The sequence below is a fragment of the Alligator mississippiensis genome, chromosome 2 (genome assembly GCF_030867095.1).
Source record: "Alligator mississippiensis isolate rAllMis1 chromosome 2, rAllMis1, whole genome shotgun sequence".
Taxonomy (NCBI): domain Eukaryota; kingdom Metazoa; phylum Chordata; order Crocodylia; family Alligatoridae; genus Alligator; species Alligator mississippiensis.
Genome location: NC_081825.1, coordinates 1,047,751 through 1,067,699, shown reverse-complemented (window position 1 = coordinate 1,067,699; position 19,949 = coordinate 1,047,751). Strand labels below are relative to the sequence as shown.

The window sequence follows — 19,949 nt, the reverse complement described above, 5'->3', positions numbered from 1 at the left end:
ACGGCTGGAGGTGACTTCAGGTTTGTTGTCTCTCCTGCCAGGATACGGGCCGCAGCAGTTGCCTGACTGGATCCTCTCCTGGCTCCCCACAGCCCAGCTCCTGCGCGCGTCGGGGCTGCAGGGAAACAAGCCCAGCCCCACAACGGCCCTCCCCGCTCCTGCGCTCCTGCGAGCAACCTCTCTGCTCCCGAGGGGGAAGGCAAACCCTGGCACAGCCAGGTGTCTAATTCCCTTCTCTTTTGACAAGACCACGGATGCACTTAGACACGCCGCTACTTCTGCTCCAAGTCCACGCTCAGGTTTCAATCAACGAAGGGTGGCTAATGTTTCTTTTTTATACTCGTGAAACAATTTCAACCCAGACAGGACTCGAACTATAACAGCCTGCTACCTGAAACCAGGGGGTTTGCAGTCTGCTGCCCCCCGCCCCCGCCCCGGGAGCGCGCGCGCCGCAGAGGGCTCGGCGCAGCGCCTCCAGACCGACGGACGGCTGGGCGGCACCGGGTCGGACACCTGGGGGGGCCGCGCGCTGCAGTCGGCGGGTGCAGGCGCTCCGCACCGCGGGGCTCCCGGGCCCTCGCGCCGCCCTTTGTTGAAGACCGGGGGGACCACGCTGCCGCCCGGCCCCCCCAGTGCGGCCCCACGCTCGGCTGCGGGTCCCGGCCCCTGCACGGAAACCCGCACTGGGCGAGACGGTCTGCCCCGCCCCCGCCCCCGCGCGACCACGCCTTCTCCAGCCCCGCCCGGCACCAAAGGGTTAAGGTGCCGGCGGGGAGCCCCAGGCGTGACGCGCCGCGGACGCGCGGTGACGCGCCGTGTGACGCGAGGGGCGGGGCCGCGGGGGCGGGCGCTGCGGGCCGGGTGAGCGGTCTGTGCCGCGGCCCCTCCTTCCCCTCGCGGCCGCAGTGTGGCGGGGCACGGCCTCGTGTCGTCCACCCGGGAGCAGGCGCGCGGGGAGGAGCCCCCCCCCGGCGCGGGGGTGTACGGGGCTGCAGCACCACGGCACGCTCCCGGCCACGGCTCCGCTCGGCTCGTGGGTGCTGCTGTCCTCGCCCCCCCACCCCATCTCACCCACATCCGGCTCCACGGTGACGCGCGGATCTCGTCCCCAGGTCGCGGTGAGGGTGAAGGGCGAGGAGGGGCCCTCCGACAAGATGCAGCCCCCGGGGGCCCTGCAGGACCCTGGTGATCCCCGGCGGGAGCAGCCCAGCACCCGTGGTGCGGACAGGCCTCTGGACCAGCCACCTCCCGGCCCCAGAGACGAGCCCCTGCCCCCCCAGCAACCAGGTGAGACGGAGGATGGTGCCCTCCGCGTGGGTGCGGGGGCCCGAGTCTCTGTGCTGCGAGGCTTGCGTGTCTGCCCTGCCCGCGAGGGAGTCGCTACCTGGCTGGGTTGTCACCAGACTTGCCCGCCACTTTGGGGAGTTCTCCTGGATTAGGGGCACGTTTCTGGGGTCTCTGCAACTCTGTCACTGCGCTGCTTGTGTTACTGGTGTTCCCATACGGAGCGGTATCTCTCCCTTCTGCAAGTCATAGAATCAGAGAAGTCAGGTGGGAAGGGACCTTGCGGATCTTCAGGTCCGACCCCTGCCTGGGCAGGAGGGAAACTGGGCTCAAATACCCCAGCCAGGTAGACATCAAGCTGCTTCTTAAAGACCCCCAGGGTAGGAGCCAGCACCACTTCCCGTGGAAGTCTGTTCCAGATCCTAGCTGTCCTGACAGTGAAGTAGTTCCTACGGATGTCTAATCTAAACCTGCTCTCCAACAACTTGTGGGCGTTGTTCCTTGTTACCCCAGGGGGATGCTCCGGGGAACAGGGTCTCCCCCAAACCCTTCTGGTCCCCCCTAGTGAGTTTATAGACGGTCACCAGATCCCCCCTCTGCCTTCTCTTGCAAAAGCTGAGCAGGTTCAGGTCCCGTCGCCTCTCCTCGCAGGGCCTGCCCTGCTGCCCCTGACCAAGCGAGTGGCCTCCTCTGGACCCTCTCCATGCCGCCCACATCCCTCCTGAAGTGCGGCACCCAGAACTGGACGCAGTACTCCAACTGCGGCCTGACCAGTGTCGCATAGAGGGGGAGGATCACCTCCTTGGCCCTGCTCGAGATGCACCTGTGGATGCACGATAGGGTCCGGTTAGCCCTGCCGACCACGACCTCGCATTGTCAGCCCATGTTCATCTTGGAGTCAGTAATGACTCCAAGATCTCTTTCTGCCACTGTGCGCTGGAGAAGGGAGTTTCCCATCTTATAAGTGTGCTGCTGGTTCCCACTCCCCAAGTGCAACGCCCTGCACTTGTCAGTATTGAAACCCATCCTATTTTCATTAGCCCACCCCCGTAATATGCCCAGGTCCTGCTGTAATCTGCCCTTCCATACTAGCATGCCCACCTCACCCCAAATCTTGGTATCATCAGCAAATTTAAACAGACTGTTTTTTACCCCGTCGTCCAAGTCACTAATAAAGACACTGAACAGTGCAGGCCTAAGGACCGAGCCCTGGGGGACTCCACTGCCCACTTCCCTCCAGGTTGACAAAGACCCATCCACCACCACCCTCTGAGTATGACCCTTCAGCCAATTTGTGACCCATCTGACTGTGTAGGCATCGACACCACAGTCACGTAGTTTTTTGATGAGCATGGGGTGAGAGACGGTGTCAAAGGCCTTGCTGAAGTCCAGAAAGACTACATCCACGGCGACACCTGCATCCAATGCTATCGTGACCTGATCGTAAAAGGCAGTCAGATTGGTCTGACATGACCTGCCCCTAATGAAACCGTGCTGGTTGCCCTTGAGCATCATCCCTGCTGCTGGCCCATCACAGATGTGCTCCTTAATAGATTCATAGATTCATAGATGCTAGGGTCGGAAGGGACCTCAATAGATCATCGAGTCCGACCCCCTGCATAGGCAGGAAAGAGTGCTGGGTCTAGATGACCCCAGCTAGACACTCGTCTAACCTCCTCTTGAAGACCCCCAGGGTAGGGGAGAGCACCACCTCCCTTGGGAGCCCGTTCCAGACCTTGGCCACTCGAACTGTGAAGAAGTTCCTCCTAATGTCCAATCTAAATCTGCTCTCTGCTAGCTTGTGGCCATTGTTTCTTGTAACCCCCGGGGGCGCCTTGGTGAATAAATACTCACCAATTCCCTTCTGTGCCCCCGTGATGAACTTATAGGCAGCCACAAGGTCGCCTCTCAACCTTCTCTTGCGGAGGCTGAAAAGGTCCAGTTTTTCTAGTCTCTCCTCGTAGGGCTTGGTCTGCAGACCCTTAATGATTTTCTCAAAGAGTTTCCCCAGGATTGAAGTAAGACTGAGGGGCCTGTAGTTGCCCGGGTCCTCCCTCTTCCCTTTTTTTGAAGATGGGAACCACGTTAGCCTTCTTCCAGTCATCTGGCACCTGGCCCGAGCACCACCCCCAGTGGAGCTCACCCCCAGAGTCCTCACCCCCACTGGAGCGGTCTTGCAGGACTGAGTTTTAATGCGGCTGGGTTCCTCCAGCCACCAAATCAGTCAAATGCGCATGCACACGTACACATGCGTACGCGCGCACACGCTTGACCCAGCCGGGTCGATCAGCCTGGATAGGCTGACGCCCTCATATGCCAGGAATCGGTTCATTAAGGTTACAACGAACGGCAGTCGGACACAAGCACACAGGTGAACAGAAGACCTCTGAATCCGGCTGGGTGTGCACCTGACACCCTCGTGGGCCAGCATCCAGTTCATCAGGGCACGTCTGAGCCAAACGGGGTCAATCAGCCTGTACACACTGATCCATTATGTGTCTCAAACTCAGCACATCACAGTCTATTGCCCTAATTGTCCTAGTAGTGATGAGGGGACCCCACAGTATTTTGGGCTTTGCCGGGATCTTTGGCTCAGGTAACAGAAGCGTTGCTGCAGAGCAAGTGGGGAAGGGGAAGTAGAGAAGGAAAAAATTACCCGGTTATCAGCAGTTTGACCAGAAAAGTTATTTATTGGTAAGGATATGAAATTTATAATGGTGCTAGTAGTAATAGGCATGCAAGGGAAAACAACAGGCCTGTGCGAGTCGGCAGCAATCCGATCCAGCTTCAGATCCGGGTGCTTTCTTATACCCTTAGTCCACCGTCTTCAAAGCATTCTTTCAATCATGTAAATCAAGAGGGTCTCAAGCCATAATTGACAGGGAAATCCTGTTATAGAAACAGTTTCCATTTAAATGAATTACTTTTTCAGTGACAGGGGGTTATCTGGTTTGGAACATCTTAAGAAACTGATTCACAACCAGGAATATCATCAAGTTTTAAGGAGTAACTGGACACCTAGGAGCCAGCTTGAAATTATTATGAATATAGAAGATATACTGGGAGGGCTTCTCAGATGGCCTAGCTATGCTTGCACTGTGAAGTCAGCATCGGTGTTGTGTGTTTTACCTCTTGTGAACAAGCCTCAGCTCAGCATGACTTTCAGATCTTACTGTCGTCTTTGAACAGACTTAAAGGGATTGATTACTTGAAGTGTTCATAAACATTGTGGGGAGGACTTCCACCAGTCATGCCTATAAGTTCATCACGGGGGCACAGAAGGGAATTGGTGAGTATTTATTCACCAAGGCGCCCCCGGGGGTCACAAGAAACAATGGCCACAAGCTAGCAGAGAGCAGATTTAGACTGGACATTAGGAAGAACTTCTTCACAGTTCGAGTGGCCAAGGTCTGGAACGGGCTCCCAAGGGAGGTGGTGCTCTCCCCTACCCTGGGGGTCTTCAAGAGGAGGTTAGACGAGTATCTAGCTGGGGTCATCTAGACCTGGCACTCTTTCCTGCTTATGCAGCGGGTCGGACTCGATGATCTATTGAGGTCCCTTCCGACCCTAACATCTATGAATCTATGAATCTATGCCAGGAAAAGTATGACAGCATTTGTGGTCAGGCCTCCACTGGGCTGGACGCTGTGATGAACCCTGAACCATTGTTCAAGTGTCGCCCGTACCCGCTCTGACTGAGTCTCTTTCCTCCGCATTCCCCAACCAGCAACCGAGTTTTACTGAATCAAGTTTAAATAGACCTCCCATAGTGGGACCGGGGAATGTACGGCCCGAGATGCCTATTAAACTTTCCTTCTGCTTAGTTTTGGTTAGATGAGGTGGGAGGGAGAGGGGAGAAAAATTCCTGTGTAAGTCCATCAAGCTGGGTGCCAGGGCTCCCTCAGGAACACAGAGCTGACAGGTAACAGGGTGGGCAGCTTCCGGGCTGAGACCCTGATCTTCCTCCCTGCACAGAGAGGCTTTACCTTGCTTGGGGCTTGTCGTGCTGCCACAATAACTTCACATCCCAGCAGTCAGTGTTCACTGCCCTTTCTTCATGTCCCCGTGAGCCCTCTGTGCCCGAGAAGGGGCTGGTGCAGGTGATGGGGAAATTACAATCCCCAGCAGCCCCTGACTGATGAAGGTACAGCTAACCCAGGCCTGTGTGCTGCTGCTGCAGACTCCCCTGAACCGGAGCAAAGACGTGGGAGCTGTCAGCAGACGAAAGCTGCTCAGGCTGCTGGCCCAGACGAGATTCGATCCCAGGGGCAGGGAGGGGGCGGTGGGTCTCCACTCTCCAGCAGCGTGAGCACCGTCCCTCAGTGCAGAAATCTCCCTTCCACAACATGGTGGTGGGGTCAGTGCTCCACAGATCAGCGCTGCTTGTTCTGGTGCCCCTGCAATCGTTTCACGGCCCAGGAGCAGACCGACCTTGCGTTTCCCCTCCCCTGCCCTTAGCATGTGGATCTGACACGGCCCCAGCATCGCTCGAGCTGCTTTCCCCGGGAGCGATGTCCCTGCAGGCTCTGTCGTGGTGCTGTGATCACCTCCCCACACTGGGACAAAGTTACCGGGGCTCATCTCCAGCCTCATGCCTGTGGAGGTGTGTTAGCAAGAGCTGCGGGATTCTGAGTCTTCCTTCTCCCCCCTCTTCCACACACTGAAGCCTCCGTCTCCCCAGTCCCAGGGCTCACGTGTGCCCTCCCTTCCCACGCACAGGTGCTGGGACCCTGCAGAGAGCTGAGCAGCAGCCTGCTGAGGAGGGGCCGGTGATCCTGGAGCTGCAGAGGACGTGCGCAGGGAGCCTGGAGGAGAGGAGCTCCCTGACCCCTGAGCCAGGCCAAGTGCAGAAGGGGCAGGGCAGACCTCCAAATCAGGAGGAGAGCTCGGAGGTGAGCAGGGCACCCGGTTCACTTGTGGTGGGGAGTACAGTGCAGGAGGAGCCAGAAGTGCTTTAAGGAGCTTGGGGAGCAGAAAGACCTGAAGAGCATGAACCTTGCAGTGATGGAGTCTACAAACACTCCAAGCTGCATTAGCAGGAGCTCCCTCCCGAGTGCAGATACCAGGGGTGCTGGCGCGGGCAGGCTGGGTTACAGTGCGTGGAGCCGGGGCTCTCTGCCTGTCAATGTGCTGCCCAGCCTGTCCCAAAGGACCGAGCAAATAGATCATGATGAGCTGGGCTAAGGTCAGCACTTGAGCTCCTGTGTCCACAGCTGCATCCACGTCACATGTCAGCTGAAGACTGGGGAGTTGTGTCCCCTTACCTGTCATGGCTAAGATTGCAATTCGTGGTAGTACCAGTGATTGCAGACAGGGCTGTGGGGCCGGGGGCAGCTGGCGCAGGAGACACTGATGGTGCAACGCTTGTGCCTGCAGCTCCGGGAGGTGTTTGAGGACGTGGCTGTGTATTTCACGCGGAAGGAGTGGGAGCTGCTGGACAATGAAGACAAGGTGCTTTACCGGGACCAGATGCTGAAGAATTACCAAGTCCTCGTTTCCCTGGGTAAAGCTCTGGGTCTTGCTTCCCCCCTGTGACCACTCCTCATCTCCTGGGTGACAAGGACTGTTATCTCTTGAAGGCTTCTCCCTGCAGTGCCTTCTCTTCTTAAATGCCCATCCTTCTTTGTCCATCAAGGCCCTAGTAGAGACTTTGATTTCACTAGATCTATTCCCCAAATCCCAGTTGGATTCTGCATCCAGTACCCAGTCACAAACGCTCTTTAACCACTGCCCACACAGGATTTCGAGGTCCCACACCTGACTTAATCTGCAGCATCCAGCGAGGACAGGTGGAGCTGTGGGTCTGTGATGATGAGGACCGTGGGGAAATCTCAAGATGGGAGGACCTGCTGCCAGGTGAGTTGTGGGTGTTCCTCTCTCGACCCGACTGCTCAGTAAAGCTTCATGGCCTGAGTCCCAGTGAGACCTGGAAACTGCAGGCCTGCCCTGTGCTGCCCTTCCAGGGTGCTGACCTCAGACACAGTATATTATGCTGTAATGCAGGGGCGGGCAGTTATTTCATCTGGAGAGCTGCTTAACAAGTTTTGGTGAGCTGTCAAGGGTTGCCAGGGTGCACCCGTCCCTAGGTTCCCATCTTGGGACCAGACATCCTGTCTTAACCTCTGACCTTTGCCACCTTCCCCTTGCCCCCAGAAGTATTCCTTTTGGGAAGGGGATTTACCATCGTGGAACCGGGAAAAAAACACATTATATACTAAAAATCAGACATCCTTAATAATATATTTTAATTTTATTTTTAAAAATATATTTTTGTCCTGATTTATGTGCGTTTGTGTTGTATGTATAGAAATCATTGCGTAATAGGCTAAAATGAAGTCTTACTCCTGTATATTGTGGTGGGATCTGGAGAAGTATTAGAGGTGCACCGATACATCGGTCCAATATCAGAACAGTACTGATATAAGGGAAATTGAGAGTATCAGAAATGGGATGTGGACAATAAGCTGGCTGATCAGTGTCCGTGTGTGCGTGCAGCCACAACAAGGAGCACAGCCAGGCAGCTTGGAAAGCGGCGTGCAGCTGATAAGTCTGCTGTGATGGAAGGGCGGGCAGGGGGGAGGGAAGGGGTATGAGGGGGACAGATCAATGCCCCCCATTGTGAGGGGGGGAGTGGGGCAGGGGCTGGGGCAGGTGCTGCACAGCCAAGGCAGGGAGGGCACAGGGGAGGGGTGTGCCCCTAGATTTGCACAGGGAGGGGGGCGGGGGCACTGCAGCCACAGGCAGGTGCCAGGGCTCCCCCAGTTTCTTCTTGGCATGTGGGAGGGGTGGGCCATGCTGCGCTCGGGGCCGGGCAGCAGTGGTGCTGGGAGGGCGGTTATGGGGGACTGTGGCAAAGTTTGGGGTGACTGCAGCCCCCTCCCCCGATAGCCCTTTCCCAGCACTGCTGCTGCCTGCCCCAGACGCATCCCGGCCAAGCCCAAGAAAAGCCCGCTTCAGCTCTGGACCCAGCCTGCAGCTGCAGCCCACCCACCCTGCACAGGTCTGGGGGCACACGCCCCCCATACCCTCCTGGAGTGCGCGCAGCAGTGGAAGCTGCCCTCCCCGCTGCAGACAAGCCACAGCACCGTCCTGTGCCCACCTGCCCCATCCCACTCCATCCCTCATGTGGAGGGCGTTGATCTACCTGTGCACACCCCTTCCCTCCCCTTCCATCACAACAGATTTACCAGCTGGATAAAACTCTATTGTAAATCAGATTGGTATTGGCTGATATGCCTCCTTAAAAATTGGGAGCAGTATCGGCCCCCAAATCTCTATTGGTGCACCCCTAAGGAGTATGGGTGGGTGGGCATGGGGTTTGTCAGGAGCTGTGCATGTGTGGGTGTGTGTGTATAAGGTGTGTGGATATGTGTAAATGTGTGTGAGTGGGTATGGCTGGTTTGTGGGGATGTGTGGGAGGCTGTTGGGTGTGTGGAGGGGGATGGGGGTTGGTGTGTGTGGGTGTGGTGCGTTCCTGTAGCAGTGAATGGGGCTTCCCCCTGAGGCTTGCGGGTGTAAGTGTGGGGGGACTATAGGGGACTGTGAAGGGTGTATGATTGTGTGGGGGATGGTGTATCTGTGCATCTCTGTTGGAGGGTTTGAGGGTATGTGGGGTGTGCGTGGGAGCCCCTGTCCCCACCCCAGCCCTGCAACAGCCCAGAGCCTGTATACCTGTGGTTCGTCCCCTGCCACAGCCAACAGCGCACAGCCCCAGCATGGCCCGTGCCTGCTCCTCCCAGACTTGGGGTGTTTAACCGACCCTGGATGTGCAGCATGGCTAGGACAGCTCCTTCTCGCTGCCCCCGCCGCTGCCCCCAGCTCCATGGTAACAGCGGGGAACACCACTTGCCAGGTCTGGGCTCGCCCCTTGAGGCTGAGCAGCATCAGTAAGGGAGAGTGTGGGTAGGTGTGGGGTTTGTGGGGAATGGTGTGGTTATGGGGTTTGTGAGGGTATTTTGAGGATATGTCCAGTGTGCATGGGAGCCCCTGCATGAGCCCAACTGAGCCGGTCAGCCCCTGCCCCGCCCTGCAACATCCCAGATCCCACATGCCCCACAGCGCCTCCCCCGCCACTGCCAACAGCGTACAACCCTAGTGTGGCCAGCTCCCGCTCCTCCCAGCCTTGGCGCGTTCAACTGCCCCTGGGCATGCAGCATGGCTACAGCAGCTCCTTCTGGCTGCCACCACCACTGCCCCCAGCCCCACAGTAGCAGCAGGGACCAGAGCTTGCAGCCCCCCCGTGAACCATGTGCCAGCTCTGGGCTCACCCCTCCAGGCTGAGCAGCAGCAGCCAGGCAGAAACTGTTGCTTGTTGTGGTGGGGGAAGTGTCCCCTCCCCCTTGCCACTACCAGGCAATTTTTTGTGTGGCTGCCCACACCATACCAGGCTCCCCTGCGATTCAGTCACCACCGCCTCTGGGCTGCCCTGTGGCTTCTCTGCATGGTGACCCCTACCACACAGGACGCACCAATTGCTGCCCAGTGGAGGTGAGGTGCTGGAGCCAGTTTTCCCCCACAAAGAGCACCAGTTTCTTCCTGGCGCAGCTACTACTGCTGCTGCTGCTCAGCCTGGAGGGGCGGGCCCAGAGCCGTTGCTGGGGCCATGCTCAGCAGCAGCGGCACAGGACAGAAACTGCTGCTTACTGTGGAGTAAAAGTGTCCCCTCCCACTGCTGGTGCATCTACCTGGAGCCCATGCAGGGCTGCTTGCGTCTGCTTTGCACTGCCACCTCTGCCCCGCTGGGCAGCTTGGAGACAGCGGTAACACAGTGGAGACTCAGGGCAGCCCCGCTATACCTGGAAGCGCTGGTGTTAGGAAGGGCCATTTTTGCCCCGCACTGAGCAGCAGTTTCTCTCCTGCACTGCTACTGCTCAGCCTGGACAGGTGAGCCTGGAGCTGGCACAGGGTCAGGGATGCACTCACTGGTACCTGCTGGACAAAGCCCCTCCATGGGCCGAATGCGGCCCACCGACCATATTTTGCCCACCCCTGCTGTAATGTATCCAGGCAGGTGTTGTTCCCACTCTCTGAAATTGAACAATTTGGAAACAAGAAACTGTTCCCCCCTTCTTCTAATGACAGAAGTTAGAGGACAATCAGGTTTACTGTCTTGATTTTCAGTCCAGACCTAGTTTCCATGGGCTGCCACAATCTTAACTTTCCATCTTCACTCAGCAGTGTAAGAGTTAATCCTACTGCCCAAGGTAACCACCCTCTCCCGGGGTATGATGGGATTTGTAATCCCCTATTGAAATCAGCATGGGATACAGAGGTTCTTCGTAGCCATTTCTGTTAGTCAAGAAAGATCCTGAGGCTGTCCCTTGTTGCCTCTTGTCAGGTTGACATGCAACCCAGGAAGAGTTTCATCCTAGTCTCAGGCTGCATTAAATGCCTCCATGGCACGGGTGGGATTCAAAAGATTTCAGGTTGTGGGGGGAAGTGAATCCCCCATGCTTTCCACCAGAATTGCCCCCTTCCTGTTTTCTCTCTGGGGCTTTGAGTGTCACAAAGCCTGAGACTCAGCACAGAGTCCTGGTTCTGGTTCATGCCAAGGCCTTAGACCCTATGAAGAGTCCTGTGATGTTGATGCCATCCGGGACTGGTCAACAGAGGAAAGCTCCATGGGTGCATGCCCTGCACAAGAGCTTTCCCTGGAAAGGGGCAGGAAGCACAGCCCTGTTCAGCTCAGAATAGAGTGCCACAGCTTTACGTCCTCCCTTCGTCCTCAGCCCATTAGAGCATGAAGCTATTCAGACACTGTCCTAATGCATGTCCCACGTGTGCTTGTCTCAGCAGGGCCTGAGGTGATGGTATGGACAGCTCGGGCCAAAACTCTGAGAGTCTGGGTCTGATCTGCACTGAGTTGAGAACAGTAGCCCAGCACAGGGACTTGCCCCACCCTCACCCCCAGCACTTTGGGTTTTGGCAGGAAGACCTTGTTTTCTTGAGGGAACACAATGCCAAGGTCCAGGCCTGCTCTGAGGCCCATCCCAACAGAAGGAGTAGCAGTGTTTGCCCTTTGCCAGTAGGGAAGGGACTAATCTGGAGCTTCTGTTCCCCACGCAGGAGGTGCCTGGCCACTGAGCAGAGCTGAGGAGCAGCCTCCTGGGGAAGGGTCTGCAGACCTGGAGCCAGTGCAGACTTCCCCAGGGAGTTTGGGTGAGATGGACTTCCTGAGACCTGAGAAGGAGCCATGGCACGAGAGTCAGGGGAGGCCCCAAACACAGAAGGAGACTCTAGCAATGCACCAGGTACCATCTCCAGTTGGGTGTGAGGGTGGAGAAGGCCAGAACCCAGAAAGAGCCCTGGGTGCAGGGAAGAATTTATGGAGCTGAGAGACCTTAAGACCCACTGGAAAGATGTACTGCATGCAAGCAAAGGCAGTGGGGAGGGCCTCAGAGGTTAGCCAGAGCTCACTTGCAAGCACAGGGGCAGAGCTCAGCCCTACTTGAAGGTCAGGAAAACGTTTACGTGCCCATCACTCCTGTCTGTGCACAAGATAAGGTAGACTGGGGGGAAGTCCCATGTATAGACCAAGTGTGGGAAGAGCTTCACCTGCCTCTGCCCTGGTTGCTCACTGCCAGATCCATTCCAGAGAGTTACCTACAGCTTCACCAAATGGGAAAAGAGCTTTGCATGCCCCACAGACCTGGTCAAGCACCTACTTTTGCAGACGGGGAAGCATCAGGCACAGCTGTGTCACGAGTGGCAAGAGATTCACCCATTTTTTCTCCTTGTCTCAGGACTGGTGCATCCAGCTAGGGAGGACGATGCACCACTGCACTGAGTGCAGGAAGAACTTCATCTGCTTGCAAGACCTGTCCCAGCACGAGTGTGTGCGGCACCACTGCACCAAGTGTGGGAGGACATTCAGGCAGCTCTCCGACCTGGCAAGTCACTGGTGCATGCACACAAGGGAGAAGCCACATCAGTGCTCAGAGTGTGGGAAGAGCTTCACTCTCTCCTCCAGCCTGGCTCGGCACCAGCGTATCCACACAGGGGAGAAGCCATATCAGTGCTCTGAGTGCGGGAAGAGCTTCACTCAGTCCTCCAGCCTGGTTCAGCACCAGCGTATCCACACAGGGGAGAAGCCACATCAGTGCTCTGAGTGCGGGAAGAGCTTCACTCAGTCCTCCAGCCTGACTCAACACCAGCGTACACACACTGGGGAGAAGCCACATCAGTGCTCCGAGTGTGGGAAGAGCTTCACTCAGTCCTCCAGCCTTGCTCAGCACCAGCGTATCCACACAGGGGAGAAGCTACATCAGTGCTCAGAGTGTGGGAAGAGCTTCACTCACTCCTCTAGACTGACTCGGCACCAGCGTATCCACACAGGGGAGAAGCCACATCAATGCTCAGAGTGTGGGAAGAGCTTTGCTAACTCTTCCAGCCTGGCTCAGCACCAGCGTATCCACACGGGGGAGAAGCCACATCAGTGCTCCGAGTGTGGGAAGAGCTTCACTCAGTCCTCCAGCCTTGCCCAGCACCAGCGTATCCACACAGGGGAGAAGCCATATCAATGCTCAGAGTGTGGGAAGAGCTTCACTCAGTACTCCAGCCTGGCTCAGCACCAGCTGATCCACACAGGGGAGAAGCCACATCAGTGCTTAGAGTGTGGCAAGAGCTTCACCCAGTTCTCCAACCTGGCTCAGCACCAGCTTATCCACACAGGGGAGAAGCCATATAAGTGCTCAGAGTGTGGGAAGAGCTTCACCCAACTCTACAACCTGGCTCAGCACCAGCTCATCCACACAGGGGAGAAGGCACATCAGTGCTTAGAGTGTGGGAAAAGCTTCACTCAGTCCTCAGGCCTGGCTCAGCACCAGCGTATCCACAGAGGGGAGAGACCACATCACTGCTTGGTGTGTGCAAAGAGCTTCACTCAGTACTCTGACCTGATCAAACACCACCTCATCCACACAGGGGAGAAACCATACTGGTGCTCAGAGTGTGGGAAAAGCTTCAACCTATCCTCCAACCTGGCCCAGCACCAGCTGATCCACACAGGGGAGAAGCCACATCAGTGCTCAGAGTGTGGGAAGAGCTTCACTTACTCCTCCAACCTAGCTCAGCACCAGCTTACCCACACAGGAGCGAAGCCACATCAGTGCTCAGAGTGTGGGAAGAGCTTCACTCACTCCTCCAGCAGGGCTCGGCACCAGGTTATTCACACAAAGGAGAAGCTATATCAGTGCTCAGAGTGTGGGAAGAGCTTCACCCAGTCCTCCCACCTGTCCCAGCACCGGCTCATCCACACAGAGAAGAAACCACATCCATGCTCAGAGTTCGGAAAGTGCTTCCTCCACTCCTCCGAACTGGCCCAGCACCAGTGCATCCCTATCCGGGAGTGTCCATAATTCTGCTAGCAATACAGGAAGGGTTTGGGGGTGTATACCTGCTCAGCACCCACCAGTGTGTGCATCCAGGGAAGCAGTCTCATGCCGGTGGACTGCAGCATGCTGTAATCTCCCATTGGGAATATTGAGGCTTCTCTTCCTCCTCATTGTGCCAAAGCCATTTGGCTCCATGCAAGTCCTGTCAGAGCTACTCCAAAAGGTTAATAACCCATCCTGCAGAAAAGGACCTGGGGGTGATGGGGAACAAGAAGCTGAACAGGAGCCAGCGGTGTGCCCTTGTTGCAAAGAAGATGAAGGGCATCCGGGCTGCATTGGTAGGAGCATTGCCTGGAGATCGAGGGCAGTGATTCTTCCCCTCTATTCAGGACTCCAGATGTGGCCTCCACAGTGCTATGTCCATTTGTGAGCCCCACAATACAAAAGGGGTGTGGACAAATTGGGTAGTCCATCAGAGGGCAACAAAAGTGGTTGTGGGGCTGGGGAACATGACTTATGAGGCTAGGCTGAGGGAACTGGGCCTGTTTAGTCTAGAGAAGGGAAGTCTGTGGGGGATATTATAGCAGCCTTCAACTACCTGCAGGAGGGTTCAAGATTGGATGGAGTTGGACTGTTCTCAGTGGTGGCAGATGCCAGAACAAGGAGCAATGGTCGCAAGTTGCAGCAAGAGAAGTTTAGGTTAAATATTAGCAAGTATTTTCTCCCTAGGAGAGTAGTAAAACTCTGGAAAAGGCTGTGCCAGGCCAGTAGGGGGTTCTCCTGCATTGAGCCACCCACCTCACTGAGCCAGACCACCTTCCAGGCTCTGAGTGCCTCCCTTGGAGTGCCTCATGTCCGGCCGACCCCTTTCCTGGAGCATGCCCGCAAGCCTGGGGGTAATGCCACCACCACCCAGAGTCTGGACTGTTCTTGGACCTGTGCCCTATGGGAAACACAGGCCTAGTAGTCCTTGAGGGTACTTGACCCACTACAAGAACTTGGGGTGCTTCCTGCAGTCTGAAGCACAAATAGTGGCCTGCCTTAGCCGAACCAAGGCAACCCCAAGGCATAACAGTCCAATGACTGGGGAATTGGCTCCGATGCCGGACCCAGAGAGTGGTAGTCAATGGAAGTGAATCATCATGGTGCTCTGTGACCAGTGGGGTCCCCCAAGGCTCCATCCTTGGACCTGTTCTCTTTAACACATTTATCAATAATGTGGATAACTGGTATCAGAAGTGGACTGGGCAACTTTGCCAAAGACACTAAACTTTGGGGTAGAGCGTCCACACCTGAGGATACACTGATGATTCAGGCTGACTTGGATAGCCTTAAAGAGTGGGCAGATACAAACCTGATGACATTCAGTACTGACAAATGCAAGGTGCTCCAACTTAGGTGGTGGGGAAAAAAACCTGCAGCACACTTATAGGCTTGGCAGTGCTATGCTCACTAGCACCATGACCAAAAGAGACTTGGGGGTCATGATTGACCACAAGATGAATGTGAGCCACCAATGCTATGTTGCAGCTGGTAAAGCAAACCAATCTTTGGCTTGCATCCATAGATGCTTTCTAAATTAATCCCAGGATGTCATCCTCCTGCTGTACTCGGCCTTGGTGAGGCCGCAGCTAGAGTACTGAGTCCAATTCTGGGCTCCTTAATTCAGGAAGGATGTGGTGAAGCTTGAGAGAGTCCACAGAAAAGCCACGCACATGATCAGAGAACAGGCCTTTTGAAGAAAGGCTGAGAGCCATGGGACTCTTCAGCCTGGAAAAGCTCAGACTCAGGTGCTATCTGGGGGAACGCCTGTTCACCAGAGCGCCCCAAGGGATGACAAGGTAAAACGGTCACAAACTCCTCCAAGACAGTTTTAGGGTGGACACGAAGAAGAACTTCTTTACTGTCTGAGCCCCCCAAGGCCTGGAATAGACTCCTTCCAGAGGTGGTGCAAACACCTTCTCTGGACTCTTTTAAAAAACATTTGGACGTCTATATCTTGTAAAAAAATGTCCAGCATACCTACTGCCTAGGAAATGGCCTGCTTGGTGGCATGGAAGTGGCCCGGAAGTGGAAAAGGATCTTGGAGTCCTAGTGGACTCCAAGATGAACATGAGTTGTCAGTGTGACGAAGCCATCAGAAAAGCCAATGGCACTTTATCATACATCAGCAGATGCATGACGAATAGATCCGAGGAGGTTATACTTCCCCTCTATCGGGTGCTGGTCAGACCGCAGTTGGAGTACTGTGTGCTATTCTGGGTGCCGCACTTCAAGAGTGATGTGGATAACCTGGAGAGGGTCCAGAGAAGGGCCACTCGTATGGTTAAGGGCTTGCAGGCCAAGCCCTACGAGGAGAGACTAAATAACCTGGACTTTTTCAGCCTCCGCAAGAGAAGGTTGAGAGGCGACCTTGTGACTGCCTATAAGTTCATCACGGGGGCACAGAAGGGAATTGGTGAGGCTTTACTCACCAAGGCGCCCCCGGGGGTTACAAGAAATAATGGCCACAAGCTAGCAGAGAGCAGATTTAGACTGGACATTAGGGAGAACTTCTTCACAGTTCGAGTGGCCAAGGTCTGGAACGGGCTCCCAAGGGAGGTGGTGCTCTCCCCTACCCTGGGGGTCTTCAAGAGGAGGTTAAATAAGCATCTAGCTGGGGTCATCTAAACCCAGCACTCTTTTCTGCCTATGCAGGGGGTTGGACTTGATGATCTATCGAGGTCCCTTCCGACCCTAACATCTATGAATCTTGCTGGGATCCTTTGACCCTACTTGATTTCCTGCCCCGGGGGCAGGAGGCTGGACTCGATGGTCTCCCAAGGTCTCTTCCAGCCCTAATGTCTATGAAATAATCTAGACCCTCTCCCAGTAATTCTCCTGCACTAGGTGCAAAGGTGAAGTTTATTGGTTACGAGGAGTAGGTTTGGAATAGGATACAGGGTAGAGCGATATCAGAGAAATACTTTAGAGCAAACAGTGGCATGGTAGCTTTGATCATGCATCTGAGTTACTGCAAGCTATATATCTAGTTAGCTCTCAAATAACTTACAAGTATCATCCAGAGGCAAGTGGAGATTCCCTCTAGAGACAAACAGTTCATTGATCGTGAGTTTCAAAGGAGAGAGCGAGTTTCAGATGGTCCAGCTTCTCTAAGAGTTCTCATCATGGCTGTTGCTCCTCCTCCTGGGCAGTCCTTAATCTATGTAGCCCCTGTGACCTCATTTACCTGATCCAATGAAGGCCAGCAACTGTTGACTGCCAGCCAACCAATTTGAAATGCATCACTGGTTGCTAAGCAGACTGGCAGAGTCTCTAGCCTCCTCCCAGTAATGTTGGCATTGCTTAGAACAATAGGGAGCTTAAGCCCCCACCCAGGTGTGTGAGGCCAGTCACATAGACAGAGGGAGCAGGTTTCCCGCTCCCTCAGGAATGTATCCAGCTCAGGTTACAACTCAGGGTTACCTGAAGCTGATGGGGCCAGAGGAATCTGCCCTCTGCAGTGACCATGGGAACCAAACTGTCAGATACCTGAGTTTAGGGAGAGACAGAGGTGGTATTCTGCTACACAGGCTCCCCAGAGAGGTGGTGAAAGCTTCATCCTTGGAGGTTTTCAAAACCCAGCTAGGCAAAGGTTTGGCTGGGATGATCTATTTGGGGATGATCCTTCTTTAAGCAGGGGGTTGGACTAGATGAGCTCCTGAGATCCCTTCCAACCCTCATTTTCCATGAGTCTTTAGAGGAATGCCTGTTCTATACATTTGGGAGTATTGGTTCTAGCACTCTTGGTCTTTCCTGCCATACATTTGCATTTTCACAGACCTGCATTTTGCATATTGGCTTGTTCCTATTCCACTCAGGAGAACCCACAAACACCAGCATAATCATTCTGACTGAAGAAGTTTGTTCCCGAAAGCTTGTAAAGAACAAGCTACCCAGCTCAAAGACAACAAAAATCCTTTTTTAAATACATAGTGGGTAAAAAGAAGGTTCCAGGTAATGTGGGGCCTCTGCAAGACACGCTAGGAAATCTGGTCGTCACACCAGATGACAAAGCTAACCTATTTAACAAGTTCTTTGCCTCCATTTTCCTGAGCAGGTACCGGGTCACCCCCCACCGGGACCTCCGTAGGCCTCAGAGGAGGCACACCCAGACCAAGGGTCAGTGAGGACCTAGTCAGGGAACTTCTGGAGGGACTGGACGTATTTAAATCAGCTGGTCCTGACGACCTCCACCCCCAGAATGCTGAGGGAATTAGCAGAGGTCATTGCAGGACCCCTGGCATGGCTTTACGAGCACTCGTGGTGTAAAGGACTGGAAAGGGCCAATGTGGTTCCCATTTTCAAAAAGGAGGAAGGAGGACCCAGGGAACTATAGGCCAGTTAGTCTTACCTCAATCCTGGATAAGCTTTTTGAGAGAATTATCATAGCGCATGTCCGCAAGGGGCCAGCAGGGGAGGTTATGCTCAGGGGCAACCAACATGGGTTCATTAGAGGCAGGTCCTGTCAGACCAACCTGGTGGCCTTCTATGACCAGGTCACAAAATCCTTGGATGCAGGGATAGCAGTGGACATAGTCTTTCTGGACTTTAAGAAGGCCTTCGGCACTGTCTCTCACCCCATTCTCATTAAAAAATTAGGGGACTGTGGCGTTGACACCTACACAATCAAAAGGGTCACTAACTGGCTGGAGGGCCACACCCGGAGAGTGGTGGTAGCAGGTCATTTTCGACCTGGAGGGATGTGGGCAGTGGGGTCCTCCAGGGCTCAGTCCTCAGGCCAGCACTGTTCAACATCTTGATCAGCGACTAGGACCGGGGGAGTGGGGGGGGGTGTAAAAAGCACCCTATTCAAACTTACAGACGACACCAAGATGTGGGGAGAAGTGGGCACGCTAGAAGGGAGGAATAGGCTGCAATCAGACCTAGACAGGTTACAGGGGTGGGCAGATGAGAACAGGATAGGTTTCAACGCTGACAAGTGCAAGGTGCTGCACCTGGGGAGGAAGAACCAGCAGCTGACCTACGGGCTAGGGAACTCCCTTCTCGTCAGCACAGAGGCAGAAAAGGATCTTAGAGTCATTGATGCCAAAATGAACATGGGCCAACAGTGTGGGGACGCGGTCAGGAAGGCCAACCACACCTTGTCATGCATCCATAGATGAATCATGAGCAGGTCCAAGGAGGTGATCCTCCCCCTCTATGCAACACTGGTCAGGCCACAGGTGGAGTACTGCGTCCAGTTCTGGGCGCCGCACTTCAGGAGGGATGTGGACAGCATGGAGAGGGTCCAGAGGAGGGCCATCGCATGATCAGGGGACAGCAGGGCAGATCCTCTGAGGAGAGGCTATAGGACCTGAACCTGTTCAGCCTCCACAAGAGAAAGCAGAGCGGGGATCTAGTGGCCGTTTACAAACTGGTCAGAGGGGACCAACAGGCATTGGGGGAGTCCCTGTCCCCCCGAGCACTACCAGGAATGACAAGAAATAATGGTCACAAGCTGGCAGAGGGTAGATTCAGACTAGACATCAGGAGGCGCTACTTCACAGGGCGGCTAGGATCTGGAACCAACTTCCAAGAGAAGTGGTGCTGGCTCCTACCTTGGGGGTCTTTAAGAGGAGGTTGGATGAACACCTAGCCGTGATCATTTGACCCCAGTACTCTTTCCTGCCATGGCAGGGGGTCGGACTTGATGATCTGCTCAGGTCCCTTCCGACCCGACCAACTATTAAACTGAAACAATTATTCCAACGATTTAGTTGACCTAATAAAATATCTCGCGTTTACCCAGAGAACCTTGTCTATGTTCCATACATCGTCATCACTTGTTGGATATGCTGTACTATATCATCATTGAGCTCTCCTCTGTATTTCGTTATTAAACTTGCTAGGTGAATGAAGTTACATGGGGGTTTGTGAGTCATTTTGGTGGGAATCAGCTCTTCAACCCTTTTTTTGGTGCCCAGGAGGACTCTGGGGGTCACTAGGCCTCCCCTGAGCCCTCAAACTTTGTGTTGTTTGGGGAAGGGGGCTGAAGGGCACTGTTCCCATTTTGTTGCATTTTGCCTGAAATAATTTGCTCCCTTTCAGCCATTGTTTTTGATATCTGGAAGCTTCGTGGAATAGGCAGCTCCCACCCATCCCTATTTCTTCTTCCCTTCTTGCATCCTGAGTAATACTTGCTTCCATTATGAGACCAGCCATTCCAGCATCTTTCACAATGTGTTCCATGCGTTTCCTGTGTTTGATCACACAATTACACCTAAAGCCTCCAGCATGAGCCACCAGGACCTGTGCACTTCTGGCTGCACTGAATTAATTGTGGCTGGACAA

The 19,949-nt window shown here is 54.8% G+C and overlaps 1 protein-coding gene across 2 annotated transcripts; it reads left to right on the top strand.

Moving 5' to 3' along the window:
• Window positions 1-847: 847 nt before the first annotated feature.
• LOC102573734 (zinc finger protein 345) lies at window positions 848-19,520 on the top strand. 2 transcript variants are annotated; one of them, XM_059721208.1, is made up of 7 exons: window positions 848-1,033; window positions 1,113-1,287; window positions 6,004-6,176; window positions 6,661-6,787; window positions 7,024-7,140; window positions 11,350-11,534; window positions 12,027-19,520. In XM_059721208.1, exons 2-7 carry the CDS (start codon window positions 1,155-1,157, stop codon window positions 13,638-13,640), a joined length of 2,349 nt encoding a protein of 782 aa, XP_059577191.1. In that variant the 5' UTR covers window positions 848-1,033; window positions 1,113-1,154; the 3' UTR covers window positions 13,641-19,520. The 2 variants fall into 2 exon arrangements, with proteins under 2 accessions (XP_059577191.1, XP_059577190.1); XM_059721207.1 differs by having other exon boundaries at window positions 848-1,287.
• The last annotated feature ends 429 nt before the right edge of the window (window positions 19,521-19,949 follow it).